General features: G+C 35.3%; 2 protein-coding genes, 1 long non-coding RNA gene and 1 pseudogene across 5 annotated transcripts; all 4 read right to left on the bottom strand.

Annotated features, from left to right (window-relative positions):
• Window positions 1–6860: 6860 nt before the first annotated feature.
• Window positions 6861–9070, bottom strand: LOC103955882 (polygalacturonase At1g48100-like). Its single transcript, XM_048577314.1, has 6 exons — window positions 8621–9070; window positions 8367–8534; window positions 8053–8142; window positions 7764–7971; window positions 7507–7588; window positions 6861–7365 (listed from the first exon to the last, which is right to left on the bottom strand). Exons 1-6 carry the CDS (start codon window positions 9068–9070, stop codon window positions 6861–6863), a joined length of 1503 nt encoding a protein of 500 aa, XP_048433271.1.
• Window positions 9071–10988: 1918 nt separating this feature from the next.
• LOC125471876 lies at window positions 10989–11596 on the bottom strand. The gene is made up of 2 exons (XR_007253991.1): window positions 11458–11596; window positions 10989–11313 (listed from the first exon to the last, which is right to left on the bottom strand). It is a non-coding gene; the product is annotated as an uncharacterized LOC125471876 (long non-coding RNA).
• A 937-nt stretch (window positions 11597–12533) lies between these two features.
• On the bottom strand, window positions 12534–16725 carry LOC103955870 (shaggy-related protein kinase alpha). 3 transcript variants are annotated; one of them, XM_048576269.1, is made up of 14 exons: window positions 16618–16725; window positions 15767–15928; window positions 15541–15639; window positions 15360–15419; window positions 14983–15255; window positions 14569–14643; window positions 14266–14322; window positions 14019–14159; window positions 13889–13939; window positions 13640–13735; window positions 13478–13561; window positions 13186–13288; window positions 12982–13077; window positions 12534–12863 (listed from the first exon to the last, which is right to left on the bottom strand). In XM_048576269.1, exons 2-13 carry the CDS (start codon window positions 15878–15880, stop codon window positions 12992–12994), a joined length of 1239 nt encoding a protein of 412 aa, XP_048432226.1. In that variant the 5' UTR covers window positions 15881–15928; window positions 16618–16725; the 3' UTR covers window positions 12534–12863; window positions 12982–12991. The 3 variants fall into 3 exon arrangements, with proteins under 3 accessions (XP_048432226.1, XP_009366055.2, XP_009366056.2); XM_009367780.3 differs by having other exon boundaries at window positions 12534–13077; XM_009367781.3 differs by having other exon boundaries at window positions 12534–13077; window positions 15767–15925.
• Window positions 16726–19080: 2355 nt separating this feature from the next.
• On the bottom strand, window positions 19081–23583 carry LOC103955867 (annotated as a pseudogene).
• Window positions 23584–24553: the final 970 nt, after the last annotated feature.

The following is a 24553-nucleotide window of genomic DNA, read 5'->3' as shown; positions in this document are numbered from 1 at the left end:
ATATTAGAACTCAAAACCCATCGACCGTCGACACACTTTGTTTATCTTTATACCCACTCCCCCATTTTTTTTCCGGTGAACCAAACTACTTCTCCTCGATGTCATCGACGGCCACCATCCTCCTCCACTTTTTATTTTTATTTCTGCTCCCTTTTTCTCTTTCCTCTCGAACCGAATGGAACTGCAATGCTCCACCGGCTTTGCTGTCGACAATGATTTCGATGTATGTTACTGCGCCAACTTACGAACTCTCTCTCTTTCTCCGTCAGCCCGTCGGTTGGAACCTGTAGCTTCCCTTCATTAGTCGTTGTTTATTCCCCAAGCTGTTGACGTTTAAGTTGATAACAAAACCAAAGTACTAATTCAAATTGACCGAATTGACTTAATAATAATGTTGCATATATATTAGTTTATCAAATTTATAGGCACCGGAAAAAGTTAACCTAACAAGAAAGAGAGAGAGAGAGAGATGAGAGCAACGGTGGTTAACTGCGTTTGGGTTTGGGTTCACCGACAAAAATGAGAGACTGGGTGTAAAGATCGTGTGTTGATGGTTGGTGGGTTGTGTTCTAATATTTTTTTTTTCCATTCACCTAAGGGCACGTTTGGTAGTTTATTAGGAAAGAATTATTAATTGGGTGTAGAGATACATAACATGGATTCAGATAAAATTTTCCTAATTGGAATTACCATAGTGCTTAACGTTTTCTATTTCAATGTTCTTGTTATTATTTTGGTTGAATTGAAATAGTCATGTGTTCTTGCACTGGAGAATTTTTGAGATGATCAGTGAGCCCAATGAGGAGGTTCATATATGCATCGACATATGAGATCCTGTATGATTTTTTCCTTTTGATCTTATGATTAGAAAGGGTTAGTTAAATATAAAAGAAACCAGAAGAGGTCGGTTAAAGAGCGGATAAAGCTAACGAACCGTGTCGAGGCATAAAGACACTGTCGTCCAACGGAGGACAAGTCATGGACGTCACCTCCCAAGGCATGTGCAGCCTTGCAGAGAATCACATCTCCTTGGAATCACATATTCTGCTATCAGATATATCACTCTTGAATTGGTAAACTAATAATTGTTGAACGGTAGGTTTTCAAGCACTTCAAGTTTTTTTTCTCGTATTCAGTTCTCATGAAGAAAGATTGGAACAGTTTGTTCATCTTTACTAAATTAATTGTGACTGGAGGAATATGGCATGATTTCAGTTTTCTATTTCAACTTTCATGCTAATGGTTTTGGTTGAATAAATTTAGTGACAGATACAACCACTTTCGGCTAATGTCGTTGTCAATTTTGTAAGCATATGCAAATATATACTTTTGTTCTAACCTTGCCAAGGAATACTGATGAAGCGTCTCACTCAGCAAGCTCGGTAAAGTCCTCTATCAAAGCAAACGGGGTTGATCATTATATATGTCAAGTACGAATTAGTCGATCATACATATGGTTAGTTTTGATTATTAAGCTTTGAACTTGATAATTATAACAGAGAGAAAATATATGCTTTGAACATGATAAATTATTATATGCATATAAAAGGCATACCGAGAAGCATATGTAAATATGCATAAATGATTTTACTTGTTTTTTAGACTATATTCTGTCAAAATGGTCTGGGTGTTTCGGCACTAGTACATGAGTAAATCTATCGCTCTGTTTTTCATGGGTAAATATAAATTCATGGAAAATTTTCCAATCAGTTGTGTTACATGATAATATGCAGGAAATATATATAGACCGAATGTAATAGCCATGTTAATGGTTGTTGTTGGAAATAATCAACATGGATTAAAATTTTAAGTTTTGCAAACATGTAGCGAAATGGACATATGGCGTGTTTTTAAACAAGGATTGGGTGGTCATATGTTGCTTTAAGCTTGAGATGATCCCATACAAAGACACCAATATATGTATAATCGCAGATAAGCAATAGTTATGCAGTACATTTGTTGCTTATGGTCATAGTGATATTAACTCATACGGAATATGCATGACTAATCAAATTAGTTTTGTCTACAATTTTGCTTTCATATCTTAGTATAGTCAATTGTACATGGCTAGAAATTATGAAATTGATGCATAACTTGTGAATTGACTGAGAATGGCAGAAAGCATCCGGTGGCAAGAATGAGAACAATATACAAATAAAATGAGATTTGCAGTAATTATGTGACAATTCTCATTTGTATTTTTATCTATTTATATGAGAATTGTGGTTGGTCATGTGATTATAAATACATGTTTATAAAGAAGTGGTGAACATATGAAGGCATGAGGTATGTATTTCATTCAAAGCATGTGACTAAATAGATAAGCATAAGTTTTCAAACTTGTATATGGTTTGCCTAAAGAATTTAAACAGTGCTTTGATTAGTAAATTTTTATGTGCCATAAGGGGAGAAGAAAAGAAACTTTTCAAGGCTAATGTAGGGCATATATTGGAGATGTTTTCTATGGAAGAAAACAATTTTGGTTGTTCCTCTTATTTAATTTGGTTTTTACAAAGCTAATGCATGATTTTAATGCTATGTTTTAGTAGTTTTGTACTACGGAAAGAAATATATAAAAGGAAAGGAACCCGTTTGACTTAAGAAAACATTTGAGCGATTTAGCTTTTAAATTAAAGGAATATATTGTTCTCTCACATTACATAAAGTATTTCTAATTTAAGTAATTGACTCCATAAAGGTAAGTATTGACATTCTTGTGGTGGAATAAAACTTGTTCTATATGTGATTAATATCTCTCAAGTATGTTATCAAGTTTCTTGAGATTAATTTAATGTCAAAGGGAGTCATGAAGGAATTAGTGCCATTTGTTGGCAGGACTCGAAGCTCAAATCAGGTTATCATATTTTGTCACTTACAGTTAATTAATCCATGTAACTTCTTGAATTGTTTCAGGGAGGAGTTGATCAATGGCTTTTCAATCAAGCAAGCCACAACGGCTTAGTTGACGATGAGACTGTATTTTTTAATTACTTCAGTCAACATTGCATCTTAATTAGAATAAGAGGGATAATCTTCTTGCCCACATGTGTGGATTATTTCTTTTAGTTTAATTAAGATGGCATGGTATAGGTTTTATTTCACAGAAGTTGTGAAAATCTTCATCTTGCCTACATGTGTTGAAGTTTTTTCATGAAGGTACTTTTGTGACATAAAATCTAGTACTAGAAACTAGTTAATTTTCTTGCCTACATGTGTAAATTAATTTAGTTTCATGAAGTTTATTGGGATAAAGTTCCATGCCATTAGTTACAAATATTTCTACAATGAGCCCCATAAAAGGTTGTGGTTTGAAGGCATGGAAATTGGTCGCATCATGACATATTTTTGTGTCTCTTCATGAGACTTGTTGATGCAAAGTATTGAACCCATGAAGGTTCATCAAGGATTGCTAAGGTATGCATTGTTTAAGTATAATGCTTGTAAATATTTTCAATTTGAACTATGATGTCTGTTTAGAGGATGAAATTTGATTACTTGAGTGTCCTTTGGACATCGAAATTGAAATAACGTGAAATTGAATTTTTTAGAGATGTTTATGTTCATGATAGATGAACATAGCTTTTCTGGCAGATTGTGTGTCTTGATTACAGTCGGATGAATGACACGTATAATGGTCACCAAATGACCTAAATTTTTAATATGTTCAAAATATATATGTCTACTATGTGTCTGCAAATTTTGGTAATTTTTCGCCATGTATTTTAATTATGGTGAATTTACTAGTAACCCATGCTTGTATAGAGTGTTATACTGGCAGATTGTGTTGGTCGTTTTGAGACGTCACTTTAGACTACTATTTTGACCCAAAACAGCTCTATGTTTTTATTTTATGAAGATTAGTATGTCTATTTTGATCAGTATAACTTTGGTAGCAATCAAGCTCGTAAATTAATTATGATGAATTCTAAAGTAAGTGTAACTCATTACTGAAATTCTGTTTGACAACTTTATGTTGGTTGTGATGTCTATTTATTATGTCTAAAATATAAAGCAATTTTCTTAGGTACATCTTTGAAAGAATATATTAACGAGTGTTTGCCCATGTGGGAGAATTAGTGAACGAAAATTGGGCTTCACACTCATTAACTTATTTGCAAGTATAAACTCTGAAAACTTAGTGGGAGTTGTTCTAAAATTTTAAGCATTAAGTGGACTTGCATGAATCTATTAAAGCGTTATTTTATCTTCCATGAATTTGTGTTACTCGAATGTCTATAATATATTTAAGTTGCACGAATGAATAATTGGTATATGCGTACATTTTTACGTTACTTGCAATCATTTAGATTTCTCGGTTGATCATTTGTCTTGAGGCTCATAAGGACTTAGCATAAATGTGGAATTATTAATACATATAAGATGGTTGTTGGTGCATGTTTTTGTAACAGTGGTGATTGCTTCCGTGCTTAGTTGTACCTTTCATTAAGGTAATATGCATTCATTGATTGAGAAAGGCTATTCCCAAAGGCATATTTTCAAAAATATGATTTAAGTATTGATTTGCAAATTAAGTAACAATGTTGCAGCAGATTAGTGGGAGCTTGAGTTTCATTTTAGTAATGCCTTATATTTGCAGATGACCTATAAGGTATGTATAGAATCCATGTATTCAATTTAATCTCCAATTGGATTCATTAAGTCACATTTTTATGTGCTAGTCAATTATCTGATGAAATATATATCGGATATCAAGTTGTTATCAAATTGCATTTTAAATGGCATGACATGGTCTATGTACTATCTCAGTTGTGAGGATTTCTATTTGCCCGCAGGTCTTGGAAATCACCATGAAAGTAATTGGTATGGTGCATAGATCAGTGTCAAAAACATGTTAATTCATCTTGCTCACAAGTGTTGAATTAATTTGTTTTATGAAGTTTTGGGATATTTTACTTGGACATGTGCCTATTTGGTATTTTTAGTTGTGTCCGTTGGTTACAAACATTGAGAGTTAAAACTAACAGTTTTTAGTCAATTCTGCAATAAATAATCATCATAAAACCTATTTTTGAGAATTATAAAAGCTTCTTAAAAATTGTAAGACATTCCTGAGATTTTTTTACCGATTTAACTCTGTACTAGTTCCATTCTAGGCCTTACTAATTTTTTATAATGATTTTACTATTTCAAGCTAAAAGTTTCAACAAAAAACTGACTTATATTACTCAATAAATGATAAAACTACTGCTTCTAAATGGCTTATTATTACATTTTACACCCAGGGCAATCAAAAGGTTTTACAAATACTTAACAATCACATTATTCAGAAAAAAAATCCGTTCCTTCCAAATTTAAGTTGGTCATTAATTGATACAACCTATTTTCATGGAGTTATCGATGCACTACAAGCTCATGCAGAATATTTGAAGTTGTTCAGGTCGACTATACTCCATTCTGGATATGTTCTCGCCAGCTAGTGTTATTTCTATTGATTTTTCTTTTTTTCCAACTTAAAAATTCTATAAGCCTCTCAATAAATGGTAAGAGCGTTTTAAATCTACTAACTAATAAAATTTTATACTAGGACACAAAATATACTTCGGATTGAAAACTCATTATTATATTAACATACATATTAGATATGGGTTATGGTACAGTGCATGATGTTTGCTCTTTTATATCTGAGCTCGAATCACCTCCAAAGTAGTAAAGAAATTCAAAGATGTCACATAGTAATAATAAGGGGTGTGCTATTCACACCTCTTTTTACTTTTCACACACCCTTTATTAATTTCTGCCATTTGATCTTTTTTAATTCAGTCGATCCGACGGCCGCAAATTAAAGAGGGTGTGTATGAAGTAAAAAGGGTGTGTGGATAGCACACCCCTAATAATAATAATATCTAGTAATACATTAGTTGGTGATAAAGATCTGTTTGTTTGTCTAGAAAAAGTAGGAAAGCAATGGAGAATCAATTGATTTATGCGCTTATTGTTGGTATATGGTCCAACCCATGGTGAATGTTCTAGATTATTCTAGTAAGCAAGTGAGGTGGTTGGAGCATGCTAGACAATTCTAGCAAGTTATTAAGTTGGTGGAAGAAGCTAGAAAGTACTAGCTTCTTTGGTTGCAAAATGGAAAGATCTAGAAGCTACATTTTTGTGGCTAGTATAGAATTATCTAAGTTAGAGGATTGTAGAATATACTAGAAACTAGAAACTAGTTCTAGTTTGTAGAAGGAACTAGGAACTAGTAGAATGCAAAGCCCTCACCTATAAATATGGGTGTGATGTTGTAGTGATGTAACCAATCAAGAAAGAGTGAGTAGAAAAGGATCAAGTCCAAGGCTAAAGTTCCAATCCAAGGGTGAGAGTGAGAGTGTTCCACTACACATTGTGTGAGTGAAGTTTAGAGTGATAGAAAGTGTGTATTATACTTTTTTATATCCATCAAGCCTTGTCTTTGGCTTGGTAAGACTGCTCTTGTTGTACTCATCTTTTTCATATAGTGAAGATTGATCCTTGTTTCGTGGACGTGGGCATAAATTCTTGGTTTCCATTTTCTACTTTACTTTGTGCATTCTTTATCTTGTAGTACCGACATTCCTTAACACTTATTTATCAATGTTATTCAAACTATTGTTGAGTTCAATTGCAAAGATAAATGATTATGAACCACTACATCCTTATCTTTGCTATTGTTAAAGTTCCTGAAAAAAGGCTGAGAGAGATGAGTAATGGTACACAAACCACTTTTACTGAATATTGTAGACGGACAGCGTCACTAATAAAGGTAGGATATTTCACTTCTACACTTCTATTAGAGACGCGTCTACATGATTTTATTGGAGACTTACATTACAGATTCTAATCCGAAATCCCTCGCATAATCACATTTACTAAAAACATGACCTATCCACCTCATTTTCCAGCCCTTTGGGGTAACCTGTCATCAAACATGGAGCCTGTGGAGTGGAAAATGCATCCTTAGTACCAAAAGCTTGCGAGCAAAATGGATCCAAGTGAGTCCCTCCTTGAGCAGGAAGCAAGTGTATTCCCGACAGGGTCAGATTTTTGCATGGCAGTGAATCGCTGCAAGCAAGATGCATAGGAGGCTTTCTACTGTCATACGTGCCCATTATGTTTGAGAACTGAACACTGTCAATCAATACTGCAGAAGTTTGGTTGGAGCATTGTTTCTTGAGGCAGTAAAACTGGTTTATGATAATGGGGTTTAAAACTGTGTCCATGTGAATGTCCTTGAAGGTTACTTTAGATACCATGCCGGAGCCGCCTTGCCATGTTTTGATCCGAACACCGTTGTTGGAATTCTTGATGATGGAGTCACTCACTGTGATGTTTGTAACACAGGCTTGTGAGTTTCCTTTGCCAAGACTACCTATGCTGCAAAGAGAAACAGAATATTTAGTTATATCAAGATATATAATTTGGGAAATATCCTCTCATCAGACTTTTGTTGTTAAGTTGTGAATTTAAACATACACATTCTGATATTAATCATCCTGAACCTCAATGGTCTAATACCTTATTCCGTGACTTGGACCACACGTCATGTAACTTATATCCACGTTATAGCAGCCCGTTCCAATCGAGACACAATCATCGCCTACATATGAAATTGAGGTAGAGAAGAATGAGCCTTCAAATAATTAAAATTCTGCTTCAATATGATAGAAATGTAGGAGTTATGCACACACACAAGAAAGCACAATCAACTAGATTATAGTCTAGTCGTATTTTTCTTTTCAATGTTAAAAAATGTGCGAGTTGTAAATAATTACCCGTGGAAATGGTTGAATGGTGTATTTCGGCATTGGTTGTGTCCTCTATGTGGATTCCATCTGTGTTGGGACTGTCTTCAGGTGAAATTATGCTAATGCTTTCGACACTGACATGTGCACAACTATCAAAACGAATATGAATCTTGGGGCTGTTCTCAAGCCTAAGTCCTCGAACAAACAAATCTGACCCTTTTGAGAACCTTATGATCTGCATGCATTATAAGATTCAAATATACAATTATTAGCAATGGTTGCTTGAATATTTGATTTTTAATAAGGTTTTAATAACATAAAGAGGGCTATTTTCAACTGTTAAATCATGATAATAACTTCTGTGGTGAGCACTTACAGATGGGCTATCACAAGGACCCTTTCCTCCCTGTTCCAACATTGATACAAAATTAATATCATCAATAGGCATGTAGTTCTAAGATTAAATATATAATTATCAGAAGAAAAAAAAAATTAAATGAGAAACTTTTTTAAAAAGCCAATTCTAAACTACTTGTTTGCGTGTACAAGAAGAGAGTTCAAATTCGAGTGTTACACACTGACCTTACCAACCGGTCAAAAGCACGTAATTAATTATTGATATCATCATACCTTGTGAGGCTTGCAGGGGAGGTCCCACCATTTCTCTCCTCTCCCATTTAAAAGACCATTCCCTTGCATTAGCATTCTATGGACTTCTTTGAAGAGCAGCCAGTCTTGCCTCTTGGTGTTTGGGGGCCATTGATCGGGTCCATCCGGAGGCATAAGGGCTCCCTCAATCTGATCTCATCCATTAATTAACATATAAACATACAAATAGTTACAACTAAACGACTTGTAACATGATAATTAATTACTAAAATTACCTGAAACACAAGCCTAGATTTGCAAGGCCCCTCGAAAACGATAGGTTGAATCAAGAAGGATAAATTGTTAGGAACAAGAAACATGGCAGCAGTGCTAATTTCAGCTTGGCAAACAGCATTCCAAGTGTCCTGGAATGCTTCAGTGTCATCTTTGACACCATTCCCCTGAGCACCGAAGTCCAACACATTAAAAACCCGCAACTTGTAAGGATTCTCAGGGTAATCTGGAGGTGGAGATTCTGGTATTTGAACCGATGGACTCTTAGGGTAGACGGATGGGGAGGAATATGGCGGCCATATTTTCGGTACATGGTATGGCCATGGCCAATTTAATATCCGAGATGTTATGTGCAAATCTTTGTGTTTTATATGTCGTTTTTGAAGGAAAACAATGACAAACACTAAAAGCACAACAAAAAGCAGCGTGAAGAAACGAGAGAGCTTCATCATGCTTTGAGCTTAAAAATTAGGGTTTAGTGAAGTGTGCCCTATTCAAATTTCTTTGTGCGTGACAAATTATAGAACAAATTGTTTGATCTGTTTACCATGTAGAAGCCAAGTTTGCTGCATTTGGCATTGAATAAAATGAGAATAGAAAAGGATTCATATTCGGCTAAAAGACAAACACCAGCAAAATAAAGAAGACAAAAAAACAAAAAACAAAACCCTAAACAAAAGTCTCTGGAGAATTTCTGTAGATGCTGGCTCAAATCAGAATCAACTGCGACCCTTTTGTGAAGTTAAGAAACTGTGAGTCTGTGACCACTACTCTTGACACTACTTCGACGGTTAAACCCTAAATACCTTCACTTGAAATATATATCCCCTCTTTTCCTACTTACACGGTACGTGTTACGTGAGTCTTGAGAGATTTTCTCCTACCTTGACACTGAATTTTTATTATTATTCAATTTCTAACAGCTCTTCTTTATTTTATTTTATTTCTTTTATTAATGGTATTAAGAGGTATTTGACCCTATTCATTAATTTGCATAAGAGTAATGTTACACTTATCACATTTTTTATATTACATTTATAGCAAATTTCTAATGGAGATAGCACCCATCAAGGCATCAACACATGTGTATGAGTTCCATATTTATTAGAAAAATGGTACAAATATGATATGAAAATATGGTAAAAGTAATATTTTTGTTTGCATAGTAACTTTTCCTATCAATGGTACTCTTTTGCATATTAAATTGTAATTTTTTCTATGAATGGCACCCTTTTGCATATTAAATTGTCTTTTTTGTTTGTATTTTTTTTTCCTACAACTTGTTTGTTTGTGTATTTATGTTAATTTTTCAGTTATGCAGTCCCATAATTCATGGCTTACATTTCTTTCATTTACTGCCTTAGAGCATTTTCAATGAAGAGATGCAAATTTGAGATACAAAAATTATATTTACATGTTAATTATTTTACACTTTCGAAATATGCTAAGATTTCTAATCCAATAAGATAGATGTAAATTTAAGATTCTATTTAATTTTCTGACTTTGATTTACAGAACCCACCACCAATAGATGCAAAAAAATATGTATATTTTAGGTTTTTGTTTATAATTTCCAACTAAGATGTATATTTTACATCTCTCTATTCGAAGGTTTAGGCCAACACAAATTGCAAAATACACATTCCAAGGTATTTTGCATCTTCCATTAAAGATGCAAGTGGCCTCAAAAGTGTGTATGTCTTCCTTTTGTTAAAAAATAAAATAAAATAAAAAATTAACCCCTCAATTTTAAACTCTTTTTAAAAGAATACAAGTCTTTTAAACTCTCTTTAACTATTTCAAACAAAAACTCTTCTTTTAATAGAGTAACAACAACTCTCTTTAATTAGTTGAAGAAAACCATTAAGATATAAACCATTGGCAACCGAATTGTAGGTTAAATTTTCGTTATTTATTCTTTGCATTGGCAATTTATCTCGCATTGTTTGGAAACGAATGTTGTGTTGAGGAGTGTAACCACTGCCTTAACTTTCTTCATAACAAAAGGATTATCAACAAAAAAAAAATAAAAAGAGTTCTACATACGAAACGGGTCAAAGTTCAACATGGGCATTACTATGATCTTTGTTATCACATGTTCTCTAATCCAACATTTGCGCAAGTCAAGATACAAGAAGAAATGAGTATGAAATCAACTACTCTCCTTAATCAATATAATTTCTCGTTTTCAAGTTTGTATTCCGGATTGCAACGCAAGCCACAAATTTTTTGGGCTGGTGTTAGTAATCGCAAGAGAAGTCGGGAACCGAATCAATTTCGATACCCATGTCTTAGTTTTCGAACAAGTCAGACACGATACAGAAGTTGAGAAAAGGTGCATGTCCGTCGCAGCATAAACACTCAGACACGAATCAAACGAAACAAGCATTTCTTGAAAAAGGAACTATAGTACAAGATACAACACATTCTCTTTGGAAATGATATGAACAACATGTTTCAGTCAGTACTATAAAACACAAGGTACAATCCTACAAGCCTTGATGAAACTTAACTAGAAGTATGTCAACTAGTTCAAACCAAGTTTACTAGGATCTAGGAAGTTATCCGTACAAAAAAAGTTGAACTTATCCCCAGCCTACAAAAGGAAGCCGCGGATGTCCACCCTCTGGAGGAGGCATTAGGGATGGAGGTAGATTGCTCGATGACGCTCCCGTATGATCTCTGACCACCACATCTGTGAAGCATAATGAGGAAAAGTAAGCACTAGAACTAAAGCATTAACTTCAGGAGTCGGACTAGCTCACATCTGAAGTCGAGTTTGTGAAAAACAAAAACGAAGACACCAACGGTCAACTAGCAACATACAATTTGAAGTTACCTGGCAAGGAGCTGCCTCCAACCGACTGATTCTCTTGAAAAGTCGAAGATTGATTAGTATCAATCAAAACTGTATTCTGCTGACTGTTATTGGGATGAAGGTATTTACAAGAATCACCATGTGAGCAAGATCCCTAAAAATCCATACCAAGGAGAACATATAAATCTGCAGAAACAAATCATTTTTGACAATGCGACGTTCTAAACTAGTCTAATCTATGAGAGGGTGATTTGAACTTAAGTCCAATAGGGCGGGCACACTGTCATGTCAACTGGCCTAACCAACACATGTATTTCTAAACAAACATAAACACAAACTCTTGCCTCCAACCCATTACTCTATACCAAGCAAACTTAAGCTAATCAAAGAAAAATCAAAATCTGTCTCCAACTCATTATTCAATAAGCAATGAACAACTGGGTAATCAATGAAAACGCGATTAAATTGACAAAAAGAAATCAATTACCATATTGAAAAAGCGGTTGCAGACCCCTTTGGTCGCTCTCTGGGTCAGCATGGTTGGGATCTGCAATCAATGGCAACCGGAGTCAGAAATGAATAGCGGGGGTGTTGAAGATTTGTTCGTATTTCTGAGTTTGAGGTGATGACCCAAAAACCCTTAAAAAGAAGAATTCAGTTGTGGCGTTTCGCAGTTGTGCATTAGATCAGCAGATCAGAGCAGTTTATCCGTCCTCTTATGCCGAAGTTTGTTACAACCGCCCTCTTGTGCCTAAGTTCAATATATTTAGTTCAAACTAAAATATCGAATCGTCAAAAAGAGAACATAAACTTGGTAATGATTTGCACGCAACGAGGGTTGAAAATGAGATAATAGTTGCCTTTTATTTGAAAACGAGGGTTGAACATAAACCATAATAGCCGCCTTTTAGTTCAAACTAAAACACGAAACATTGGTACTGATGGACATAAAAAGAGTTCACGAAAATCACTTGCCAGCACGTTCATCAGTTTGATGAAATCAAGGTAACCAGTACAAATTGGAAGGCTTAGTTTCGAGGCATACAAAATGCTGTAGTTTTCAAAACCTGATGCAACTTTAGAACAAGACACATTCGTCACGCATGAAACAACCCGTCAATTAGAAATCAAACGTTTCCACTTGTACACTAACCTACGGGAGATTTGCTACTTCCTACCACGACAGGGAACTTGGCCCTTCAATAAAATCTCACAAACAAACCTCGATTACACGGAAATACGAAATCACAGATCATTGGTACATTGGTACATTGGTCTGTCTACTAGGAATACAGATAGACACATTTTGATAAAAGCTGGCGTTCGTCTTCTGTGCGAAGCTACAATCTTCGGCGATACAGGGAAGAGGTACGGTACTCATAAATACCCTTTGAGGTTCGGACATGACAAGATTCAATAGAACACATCTAATTTTACAAAACAAAGTCATACAATGAGGTAAATTAAATAAGATGGACACAAATAGCAGGCCAGGTAGAAGAGAACACAGAGCTTCAATATGGGACCACGCATGGGGTTACTCACATTTCACAAACTAATCGGACGCCAAGAACGGGACTTGCTTTCGCGCGTGTTCTGGAACCAATTTCATCAAAGTTTCCGCAGGCACTCCCTTTAATTCTGATTGATAGCACACGCAACATCAAAAGGTAAGAAATTTGATAAAAGGCATGGAGAAGGAAAACAAATTTGGAAGAAAAAACAAATTGTCTGAGAACAATATCATACCATGTGATTTAAAGTTGAACAAAGGCGGAAGGAAGCGTCCATTCGGCAGGCGGGTATTCGGGTCACGAAGATCATCAAAGAAGGAGTGGACCAAGGCATCCAGCTGTATACGGACACACGATTGAATTTTTATTTATTTTTTTTCCAGAACCATGATTGAAAATAAAGGGAATTTTACTGAATTTTCTTTTAATAGCACATATTTATCAGTTAAATTTTTTAATAAGAAAGGTAAATCCGCGAAACTTTACTATTTGGACATGAAAAAAAAAATTAAAAACTTAGTACTCACAGCTGTGCACCGCAGGTTAGGAGAGTATTGCAGCAGTCTTGAAACCAGATCAACAGCTTCTGGAGGCATACGCTTGTGGAATATCTAAGAAAATAACAGATATAAATATGCTATCTGGTGAATGAAATATAATATCATACATAATATCTTCCATTATATTACCTTGTGCCACGGGTGAGCTTTGATTTGAGGAAATTTGAACTCCGTATAGTTAGGGTTCATGCATTTGATTTCCTCCCGTGTTGGAGTGCCCAAAACCTACCAAGAGAAAAAGCAACACATAAATCACTACCGTAATAAAAGACTAAAGTTCAAGATTCCATGAAAACACCAAGTAAAAAAGAGTAATCCATATCCTTTAGATTAAATAAGATTTTAACTACTGCCAAAACGATATAAATGATGAATTACCTTGATAATCTCAACAAGCTGGTCAACTCCACTCTCACCAGGAAAGAGAGGCTGATGCAAAAGAAAACGCTGTTGTATTAGAATCGTACTAAACATTTATTTCATAAAATACAACAGTCAAAGCACGTACCTGACCGAGCAATAGCTCAGCAAGAACACACCCAACAGACCAAACATCAATAGCTGAAGTATACTCAGTTGCTCCAAATATAAGTTCCGGTGCTCTATAATATCTAGAGCAGATATAAGATATATTTGGCTCTCCTTTTACCTGCACAACAATAACACAGTATATAGATATATGTCAATCCAACAGAAGCAAACGACACGATGAGTATCATTGAAAGAGAAAGGACACCAAAAACAACAAAACATACCAAAACTTTGGCACTTCCAAAGTCGCACAACTTTACTTGGTGGGTATGTGGGTTCACCTGCACAAAATAAGAAACAAATTTTATAACTTTTCTGTTTATTTACTCCATAAACACCACCACCCACAACAATAGGTTTAACAAGATATTAAAAGGCATATAGGTATACGAGGGTTCATCTGCACAAAATAAGAACCAAATTTTATACCTTTTCTGTTTACTTACTCCATAAACACCGCCACCCACAACAATAGGGTTAACAAGTTATTAATAGGCATATAGGTATACAAGAATCAAAGTACATACCAGAAGATTTTGAGGTTTAATGTCCCGATGACACACTCCAATGCAGCGGTGAATGTAGGATAACGACCTAAAGATCTGCCAAATATGGATGAAATGAGGCAAATTTCAGCAACTCAGAACATAAACCCTCCAGGGCAGCAGGAACAACATTATGCCCTAATGAGCAATTCTGAGATTCAATTTAGCCTAAGCCTTGGGTTCAAGAAGTAAGATTTTAGTCCAACAGCTCAATTCTTAAATGTGGTATATAACATACTGCACAATTTATGTAAATATGGTATATAACATACTGCACAATTTACGTAAAATTATCTACTTCCTAAGAAAGAAAGAAATGTTCCTTTTACAATATTAAAACTATGCAAATGCAACTTAGAGAAAAATAAAAAAGGGACACATTCGTTGGCATCATACCTGGTATGTGTAGAGTTTAACATATATAAGGGGCATCCGTTGGTTCAACTTGTTGTAGTGTTTAATCACACGGTGAACCGTTTCAGGAACATACTCAAGCACCAAGTTAAGATAAAGTTCATCCTTTTCCGTCGTTGAAAAGAAGCAATGTTTCAAAGAAACAACATTTGGGTGGTCAAGAAGGCGCATCGTCTGTAGCTCACGATTCTTGTACCTCTTATCTTGCAGAACCTTCTTAATAGCCACAGTTTCACCAGTCTCTAAGCACTTTGCCTGCACAAATAAGAACTCAGAATTTAAGACATGAAAATTGCTACCGATTTGAAGGGCCATTCATTTTCCATAGTGAATTGTAAAGCAAAAGACTAGAGTCTTACTTGGAACACAACTCCAAATGATCCGTGTCCGACAACACGCTCAGCCATGTAACTGATTGTCTATTATGACAAAATATACAACATTTTGTTAGAGGAAACTTGCAATTAAATAATAAAGGAAAACAACATATCAGTGGTCCACATCAACTAGAGACTAATGTCCAAAAGAGAAATATTATACCTGTTTTGGCTGGCCATTTCTACCACCAATAGTTGTCACGATTATATGGCCTGTCTCTGTTCCGTTACCATCAACGACTGCAACTGTGGATTCCATTTCCTACACAAGTGAAGCAGACCATAAGTCCTCAAAACCAAATATACGATAATCCTAAAAACGAAAAACAAAAAAGTACCAAGGAGAAAATACTCTGATAAGAAAGCACTTAAACTAATGGCTTACGTACTTTGTCATCCCTAATTTTCATGTCATTCATCTCCTCTGGCAACTTATCCACACCAACCACGTGACCACTGGGTTCTCTCCTACTTGACGTAGGCGCCACACCCACTGAAGCCATTCCCTGTTCTCTTATGGTTTAGCCTTGGTAAAATCAACCATCAACCTACTGCAATCAATCAATCAAGCAACGATAATTAAAATTTTGACTGTGAAAATGCAACATTGACAATCCGAATAGAATTTTCTTCAGCCATCATCCACAATCCACACAAAGATCCATTTAAAGTTTTATGATTCGTAAAGCAAAGGCAATTTGTAGCCAATCAACTGAGCTTAAGCTGAAAATCAAACTCAGTACCTACCAGCATATACAAATAAATAAATAAATAAATATATATATATATACACACATACACATACATATACAAATATGAAAAAAAATCAAAACTTGTAAACCAAAGCACACAAATTTTATGAATTGCACAACAAAAAAGAACAATAAACGAACCCCACAAATTAGTAAAGGCAACTCTTTGACCTTCTATATATACCCACAAACAAATCAACATTTACACAGAGATCCAACAATTAAACCCAAAAATCACAAAAGAAAAATCAAACAACTACCTGAAATATTTAATCATAACAATTATTCCTCCCTCACCAACCCCCCATCACCACACCAAAAAAAAAAGGGCCAGTCACAGATGCCAAAACTAGCCGATCTAAACACCCAAAACGAAAAAAATAAAACAAAACCCTCCTTATATATCACAGAAAAAAAATTCAAAAAAAAAATCAGAAAAAAAAAAGGTAACTTTATATGAGAAGAGTGTCAGGGGAAGAAAATCGTACCGACGAAGCAGAAACTGGCGAAGATCAAGGGAGGATCATCTGGAAAACGAAGGGCGTGAGGTGGAATCAGAGGCGTAGATCCATGATCAGTGATCAGAGAGAGGTGGGAAGGAGGGGGAGGGAGAGAGAGAGAGAGGATCTAGGTCTCTTCCTCTTTTGGATTCGAGTGTTTGTGTGTTTTGTTTATTTTTGCTTTTTCTGTGTGGTGGTGCTGTGATGCGCTGGGAACACAGGACAGTCAAAGGAGACCCCTTTTATTTTAATTGGCTCCTAGTTTTTTTAATTTGTTATTAATTTTACAAATTTAAGAAAGTTTATTTTAAAATTCCAACAGAAAAATAAGTTTATATTTTAAAAATAAATTCCAGACAAATGAGAAGACTCTGGCCTTTTTTTTTGACCATTCAAACTTGCTTATATATTTTCTTTTAAACAAACAATATTATCGACATTAAAAGGGTACAGAAGTAAGTTGGTAATGATATGGTTCAAATATAGTGAGAATCGAGTTTAAGACTTCTCTCTTCTAAGTGAAAAGGAATATCGAACTCCCCCTCCTCTAAGTGTAAAAATATCGATGTACTAATAATAATAAAAAAAAGAGTAATACCACTAAACTATAAACTATAGTATTACTAAATGACTCCATTCAAACTTGCTTTTAGTTGTGTTGTTTTTTTACCTTACTAGCTTGCTTTTAATTGGCTCCCACAGTTCTCATTTTGAGGACATGTGAAAGCTTAAATACATATTAGTCACAAGATTATATTAGTTTAAACACGTATGCACAAAGTTTTGTTTCATGACATAATTTAAATTCTTATCAATTAAAATTTCGTCAATTGCAAATACTATTGCTGGAGATTAATATTAAGTTCAAATATTTTACAAATTATCTAAACTAATATAATTTTACAGCTAATCTACATTTGATCATCACATGTCCTCAAAATTGCGAAAGATATGGATTTTTGGCAACTTTTTGCATAAGGGCACCCACATCCATTTACAAGAAAATAAGAAGAAAAAAAACCATTATATCATAATATATATATATATATATATATATATAATAAATCTTAGTTCATATTATGTCCAAATTTGTGCATGCATGTAAGACATCATCGAAGCATGTTGGGTTACCAAATTTTTTTATTTTTTTGAACAAATTATATTATCTCCAGTAAGGAGAAGAGTGTAGACTTAGCCTCACAATGAACTAGTAATAATATGATTCAAATTCACCTTTAACGAGAATCGAACCTAAAACCTTTAACTCACAAGTTAAAAATAATACAGCTAGACTGTAGTACTAAATGGTTGTTGGGTATTAAATTAAGCTTGAACAAAATGTTTTACTTTAAAAGTGATGCGCACATTGGTTCAAAACATTCAATTTGAAATTTTTTGACAATCATATTCTCATTTCTTAAAAGGGATGTGATATCTACACATTCTTTTTTAATTCTTGCACACTCATTGGTAATTTCTATTCATTGATCTTCTTTAATACATTCGATCCGACGGCCGAAAATTAAAAGAGTGTGAAAAGTAAAAAAATATGTGTGAATATCACACCCCTTCCTAAAATCCTTATAGTGAAAACAAATACGACAATATATGAATTTGTTAATGTATAACAACGTTATAATCATTTGGTTTAGTAATTTTCCTTAAGGCATACAACCTAAGTTAAAGTTTGATGTGAATGGTCCGAAGAGTTGCGGATGATATATAAGGAAATAATTAATGAATACTTTTACTACAAAAAGAACTAACTTTGCCACGGCACCTTTTAAGATCGGGATAACTCACAAAAACATTTCAATCACTTTCTGACCACAATTATATAACTCATCAGCATCAGAAATTAAACCCCAGACGTGTCATAAGAAATACAAACTTAAAATTCATCCCTAACTATTAAATCATCCTGTAATGGTTAAACATCAAGTTTAATTGGAATATACCCTTTTGTTTCTTTAATGTGGACCTTGGCCGAAATACAACATAATAGGTCCAAATCCCAGTTAATACTCCAATTGTTTAACCAGTTAAATAGAACATTGGATATGATAAAAGGAAAGCTAATCAAAAAAAATTTGAAAACTTTGAATTTTGACAATAAAGATAAAATAAAAGGTAAAGTAAATAGTACCAAAATTGACTTTTTAGTGTAAAAATATAATTTTTCGTTAAAATAAACAGTACCGGAAACTTTTCGTTAAAGTTCCCTATAAATAAATTCTAGAAGGGTGTTTATGTCTTTTTGAGGTGGGCGCCCTTGTTGTAAAGGAGGAGCGCCCAGAATAAATATAGTCCAACATGCGAATATACTTTGCCGGTAAAAGAAAAGGCCAAACAAAACCCATCATCCTCCTACGAATTGACTCTTAACAACTTCATACTTACCCACTCTCAAAACATCAACGTGTCCAAAAAACAAGCACACTTTGATGCCTATTAGTCAAAATTAAGGATTAACAATTATTAATTAACATAATATCAACTCCTTATCCTAATCCTTCAATAATGCTTAAATAAGACTTTTAAGTTTGAAAACTCTTAGAGAGCTGACATAAACATAGCCAAGTTGGCTAAAACGATATGGTCCCCATGTCTCTCTACCCACATTCAAATCTCCATCCATGTAATTTCGACTAGATTAGAATACTCGACTAGAACAATGTGCTCTACCCAACTGCACTCGAGTTCGAATCTCCATTTATGTAGTTTCGATTAGGTTAAAGTATCACTAGAACCAAAGAAAACCCAAAACACTAGAGGCCATCTCTCCATCCTATTCTGGAATTCAACTTTGGCAGGAAGCATTTGTATAAATTACCATAAGTCTTCCTTTATTTGCCCAGCTTTGGTAGATTTCCCCCAACGCAATCCACAGAAACATTTTCCGTCGGATATATATTCAGAAAACATGTACAATGAAGCTTCAGACTTTCAACATCGTTCTTCCAGCTCTGAAAGAGTCAGCGGTGGATGGCTTTTCTCCAATCACTTTCATAGACAGGGTGCTTCCAACTGCTACTTTTGCAGTCAACAGCTTTCAAGTCTACGATCAAAATACAAGGCTACGAGTGGATTCCAGAAATTGAAACCGCAAAATATTTAGATGAAAACGACGGTTACCATATATGATGTGTAAGCTGAGACAATTTGAAGTCAGCCTTCCATGCCATTAAGCACCACTCTGAGCTGAGAATTTGGGTGCTCGGCCTAGGGGTATTATATGATCCTTCATAAGCTCGTAGTGTTCTGCAGTTATCTCGGAACCATCCAGCACCTATTTGGCCAAAACCAAAACCACATGTACAGATTAACGCTTTGTTTTAACTCGCGAACATACAGTATATAAAAATTGAGATTCAATATTTAATATGTTAATTACTACAATGTCTAAACATATATGCATACTTAAAGATAGCTGATAAGAAAATCGAAACAAATTTTTGTCTAAATCTTTTTCTTTACTTACACTTATATTCTCTTGTATGTAAGGTAAATAAGTTTGAGACCGGAAAAAAAAAAAATATATATATATATATATATATGAGGCCTTACCTTGTGAAACAGCATCCTTCTGTCCGGCATGCAAGGACCAAGTGCAGGGATCCTGCAAACAGAGAGTCCCTCAAGGAAAAGAAGAACAACCACTTTCCATTGTTTCATTCTGAATGCTGGTAGTGCATCAACAAAAGTCATCGTCCCCAACATGCGGCTCTGTACAGAAACGTCTAGGTCACATGTTGCCAAACAATAGGGAATGAATCTATTTATGCAAAATTAAAATAAGTTATAATAATCACGTCAAGTTGACAAAATTAACACAGTATTTGGTTGCACTGCAGGGTCTTTTATACTGATTAAAGCACACCGACAAAAAGTCATGCCAATATAACAAAACATTTGCAAACTGTCAGCTTGCACTACTAAGTAGAATAGAAATGAATACAAGTAAATAATGGTACATGTAAAATCAACATGTGGGAAGTAGCTCCTAGGAACTAATAAGGTGAAAAGATATCTTTCCCAGTCCTCGTTAATCACACATATAGTTGGAGTTGTAAACTCCACTGAATTCACTTGGATAATGGTCAAAACCCATGGATGTAAAGGAGTTATGTATCCTCAAAAAATGAATCCTCTACGTGGTTAATTACACATAAACACAAATGCAAGTGCTTCACCTAAAAGTAGAACAACGAGGAAAATTGCATGTATTCCTATAAAACTTGCGTTCAATATGAAATGTATATAAAGCAGTAAGCTTTAAGTTTAAATGCCTGACAATGGCGCCAAGCGGAAAATGCAAAGTCCTACGCAGCCAAAAGGCTTCAAGTCTTAGTTTTGTTATGGGCTATAACACATACTTAACCAACACATATAAAGTTTTCAATTGTGTATTATAAGGAGGTAACTAGAATTATAAACAAACGGTTAAGCATGACAAATTATATTTGACAATAAGGTACACTAAAGCAAATCCATTCATCTAATTTTCATCAAAATTCAAACAAAACACGCAACAGATTAAAAACAATACCATTTCTTGCTCCAAACTAGATACTGGTGTTGGAAGCCTGAGTTGGGAAACAATTCCTGGTAGAGTCCGAGCAAGAGATTCAGCTAGGGTTTTCTTGATTTCAGAAGAGTGGCCACCAGCCAAGACAATCTTACGGGGATACTCTTTCCCATTAATAGAGAGAAATTCTTCATGAAATCTTTCATCCCTCCCATATATATACGCTAGCGTAGATGATGTTATCCATGTAAAGAGTGAGTTCCCCATTGTTAAAAATGGTGATAACTGAAACACATGAAAGGTTTCATCAGCATAGAACTTACAAAGAGAAATAATATGCAATGACCTTAGATTTACACTCTTACAGTTAAGCTGAAACCCTCTGGCGGATCATCAAACCAAGTATCCTCAGAGTCAAACAAATCAAAATTTGGAATTCCAGGATTTCTTGGTTGCAGAGGAGCTTGTTCTGGTTCAAGCATGTCAACATCCTCATTAGGCTCTTCTTCAACCACACCATCTGGACGTGGCAATAAAATAATTCCAGCACTCGAAACTGATATTTGAAAAGGACACGTGGAAAGAAACACCATTACATATCAAACGACCAAGTTCCACCACCATGTAATATCCTACCTACTAAATACATTTAAACCAAATAATGACATACGAGCACCATTGACATCAGATTCTCCAGATGCAACAGCTTCTGCTGCCTGCCTCAATGCCATGGCACAGAATTCTGCAGATTCCAAACGTTCATTATCTTGCAATTCCAAATTCCCTAATACACCAGAACCCTCTTTTGCACCTTGCACTTCTCTAACCTCGGAAACATTTTTAATCCTAGTGCTATCAATCTTCTCATCAGACCAGGTAACAGAGCAACTGACTCCATTTTCTGCTGAAGGTTTAAACAAAGGTTTGTGGTTGCTGCCAAATGTATCATAACCAGTCATTCTATGTTCCACCTTCTTGTCAGCCCAAGTAACAGAGTGATTAAGTTTTTTTGCCCCTGAAGGTTTAAGAGAGGATCTCAGCATTCGCTCATTTGATTTCTAAGCCTTATCACCATGGAATTCCTCTCTTGCTTCTTTAATAATTATATTCAAAACAGTTTGAGAAGTCTCTGATGTTGAAGGCGCCTCTTGAACACCAACATCATCTTCCTTGGAAATCGTACTTTTTTCCCCTCTTGATTTTCTGGATTTCTTTTCATAATCATTCTTAATATGAGAAACTTTTCCTTCTGATTCTTTAACCTTAGTTTCACAACCATTCTCCCCAGAACTTGGTGGGATTTTGGACACACTGTATTCATCACTAGCGATTATACAACTCATGAAATCCATCTCATTAAAGATCATATCTTTCCCGCCACTTGTTTTCGCTTCTTTACCTTTGGACAGTACAATGTACAATACTTACTCACTTTAGCGAACACTAACGGAACACATTAACAACCAAAAAAAAAAAAAAAAAAACAAAACAATCCAAGAAACCTGAGCAACCATGAGATAGGCTCTTCAACTTAAATATAATACAGTTGTAGCAATAACAGATTCACAAACAAAAACAAAAAAGCAGATACCTTTTTTGCTCTTTTTCGAACCCAATGGCTTGGATATCCGCTGATTGTGTGGAACATAACCCTCAATAGCATTAGAGGGACCAACGACGCCCACATCCCCTAACTGCACTTCACTCTTTTCTTCAATCTTCAACTTAAAAATCCCAAATCCCCACTGTCCACTTCGCTCTTTTCTTTGATCTTCAACTTCGAAATCCTTAATGTCCCCCAACACCACTTCCCCTTTTTCAAAATCCACATCCACAAAAGCCCTCAAGACCCTCTCAACCTTGCCATAATCCAAGACATCGCACCTCTCCTCGCTCAAACTCTGAACAAAAGCCTTGCTTTCGATAAGACAGCTCGAGGAGCAGTACATGTAGGTCTCATGGAGGTCGTAGACCTTGTGCTCCTTGAGCGAAATGCGATAGTGGCCGGGCGGGAGGATTCCGGAGGCAAGGCATTGGGGCAGAGAGGGTAGCCGCAGTGGTCGGCTATGGTGCGCTCCGTGACAACGTCGTTGTAGTCGGAGCGGGAAATGATTGAGCCGGCTAAGTATAGGTGGTCTAGGGTTTTGACGCCGTCGAGGAGAGCGAGTTGGAGCTTGTAAACTGTGTCTCTCACGCCGGTGGCTGCTGCGGCGGCGGCGGTTGGCTCTTCCCCATTTTTTGCAGAGAAGGGGGGGTTCCGATCACAATTAGGGTTTTGAAATTTGGGGTTTTAAGCTTTTGGACTTCTGGAGATTTGAATTGAATTGAAATTTGGAATTTGAAGCTCACGAACACCGACTCTCTTTTGTTCTGTTGGTTTTGTTTAGTCCGCGGGTTTTATATTGTGGGTCAAATCCAAAGCGGCAATCCGACCCATTGTCCTCGCACGTCATTTTTAATTTTCGACTGTAAGAACAAATAAATTAAATAATATTAACAAAAATGTGTGAGGGATGAAAATAAGAGCACTTTTCTAAATAATACAGTCCATCTACTCGGCTTGTATTTATTTATCCGTTTGTTTTTTTAACAAAATATAAAATAATAATTATATTATATCTGAATTACGCAAGTGAATATAACATCTATGAAGAGGCAGAGCACACAACTCTAACCTTAACTAAACGCAAAACTATATTTGTCATTCATTACTACCTTATGCTGGTGAAGTGAGAGATTTTAAGTTCGAATATCTTGGATGACCAATTCGATACCAAAATAGGTTGCCCATTGTATGGCTTAGCTGCATTCCTCCTCCTCCTATTAGTGTAAAAATATCGATGTACTAAAAAAATAATAATAATAATAAACTCAAAACTATATATACTTAGCTTGTTTGGCCAAACCCTAAACTCCATGTGTTTCTTCTCAAGTTCGATGGACTCCTAACTAACAAGTTGTAGAGATAAATTATTTATCGGTTAAATCCGAAAAGTGATTGGGGCCTAGGTAATATAAATTCTTCTCCCATTTAGCCTCGAAAATCTTGAAGCGCTTCTCCTTCTCTTGTGCATCCTTTTAAACTCATCTGTGTTCTGTCATCCACTTCTCGAAGATCTCCGATGTGCTTCTCTGCCGAGCGTAAGATGATTCTTACGACGACCACAACACCAAAAGTAGCACGAGCAGTATCGCCAAGCAGATCGATCGAAAGCTAGCCATCTCCTCAGGGAGTAGCAATTGTACTATAGAATTAACTGGGGAAGGGAATTCTCTTGATAACTTGTAAAATATAGTGAAGTTGATCTTGATCGTACAATATATACAGAGGTAAACTTGTTGATAATATCCAAAGGTTGTTAGAGTTGTTATCAAAATTAGTTAGTTAAATAGCTT

Source organism: the organism of the source record quoted next, unplaced genomic scaffold (assembly GCF_019419815.1).
Source record: "Pyrus x bretschneideri cultivar Hongxiangsu unplaced genomic scaffold, Pyrus_bretschneideri_v1 Contig11, whole genome shotgun sequence".
Lineage (NCBI taxonomy): Eukaryota > Viridiplantae > Streptophyta > Magnoliopsida > Rosales > Rosaceae > Pyrus > Pyrus x bretschneideri.
Note: the sequence above shows the minus strand (reverse complement) of the source record. Positions and strands in the feature narration are given on the sequence as shown.

Excerpts from the sequence above, each read along its gene's own strand:
- LOC103955882 (XM_048577314.1), bottom strand. The coding sequence starts at position 9,070 with ATGATGAAGCTCTCTCGTTTCTTCACGCTGCTTTTTGTTGTGCTTTTA. Across the intron at positions 8,535-8,620 it reads AATCTAGGCTTGTGTTTCAG|ATTGAGGGAGCCCTTATGCC; the intron begins GTAATTTTAGTA and ends GGATGAGATCAG. Across the intron at positions 7,589-7,763 it reads CCATTCAACCATTTCCACGG|GCGATGATTGTGTCTCGATT; the intron begins GTAATTATTTAC and ends TTTCATATGTAG.
- LOC103955870 (XM_009367780.3), bottom strand. The coding sequence starts at position 15,880 with ATGGCTTCAGTGGGTGTGGCGCCTACGTCAAGTAGGAGAGAACCCAGT. Across the intron at positions 13,940-14,018 it reads CTGAGCTATTGCTCGGTCAG|CCTCTCTTTCCTGGTGAGAG; the intron begins GTACGTGCTTTG and ends CTTTTGCATCAG. Across the intron at positions 13,078-13,185 it reads GTTCAACTTTAAATCACATG|AATTAAAGGGAGTGCCTGCG; the intron begins GTATGATATTGT and ends GCTATCAATCAG.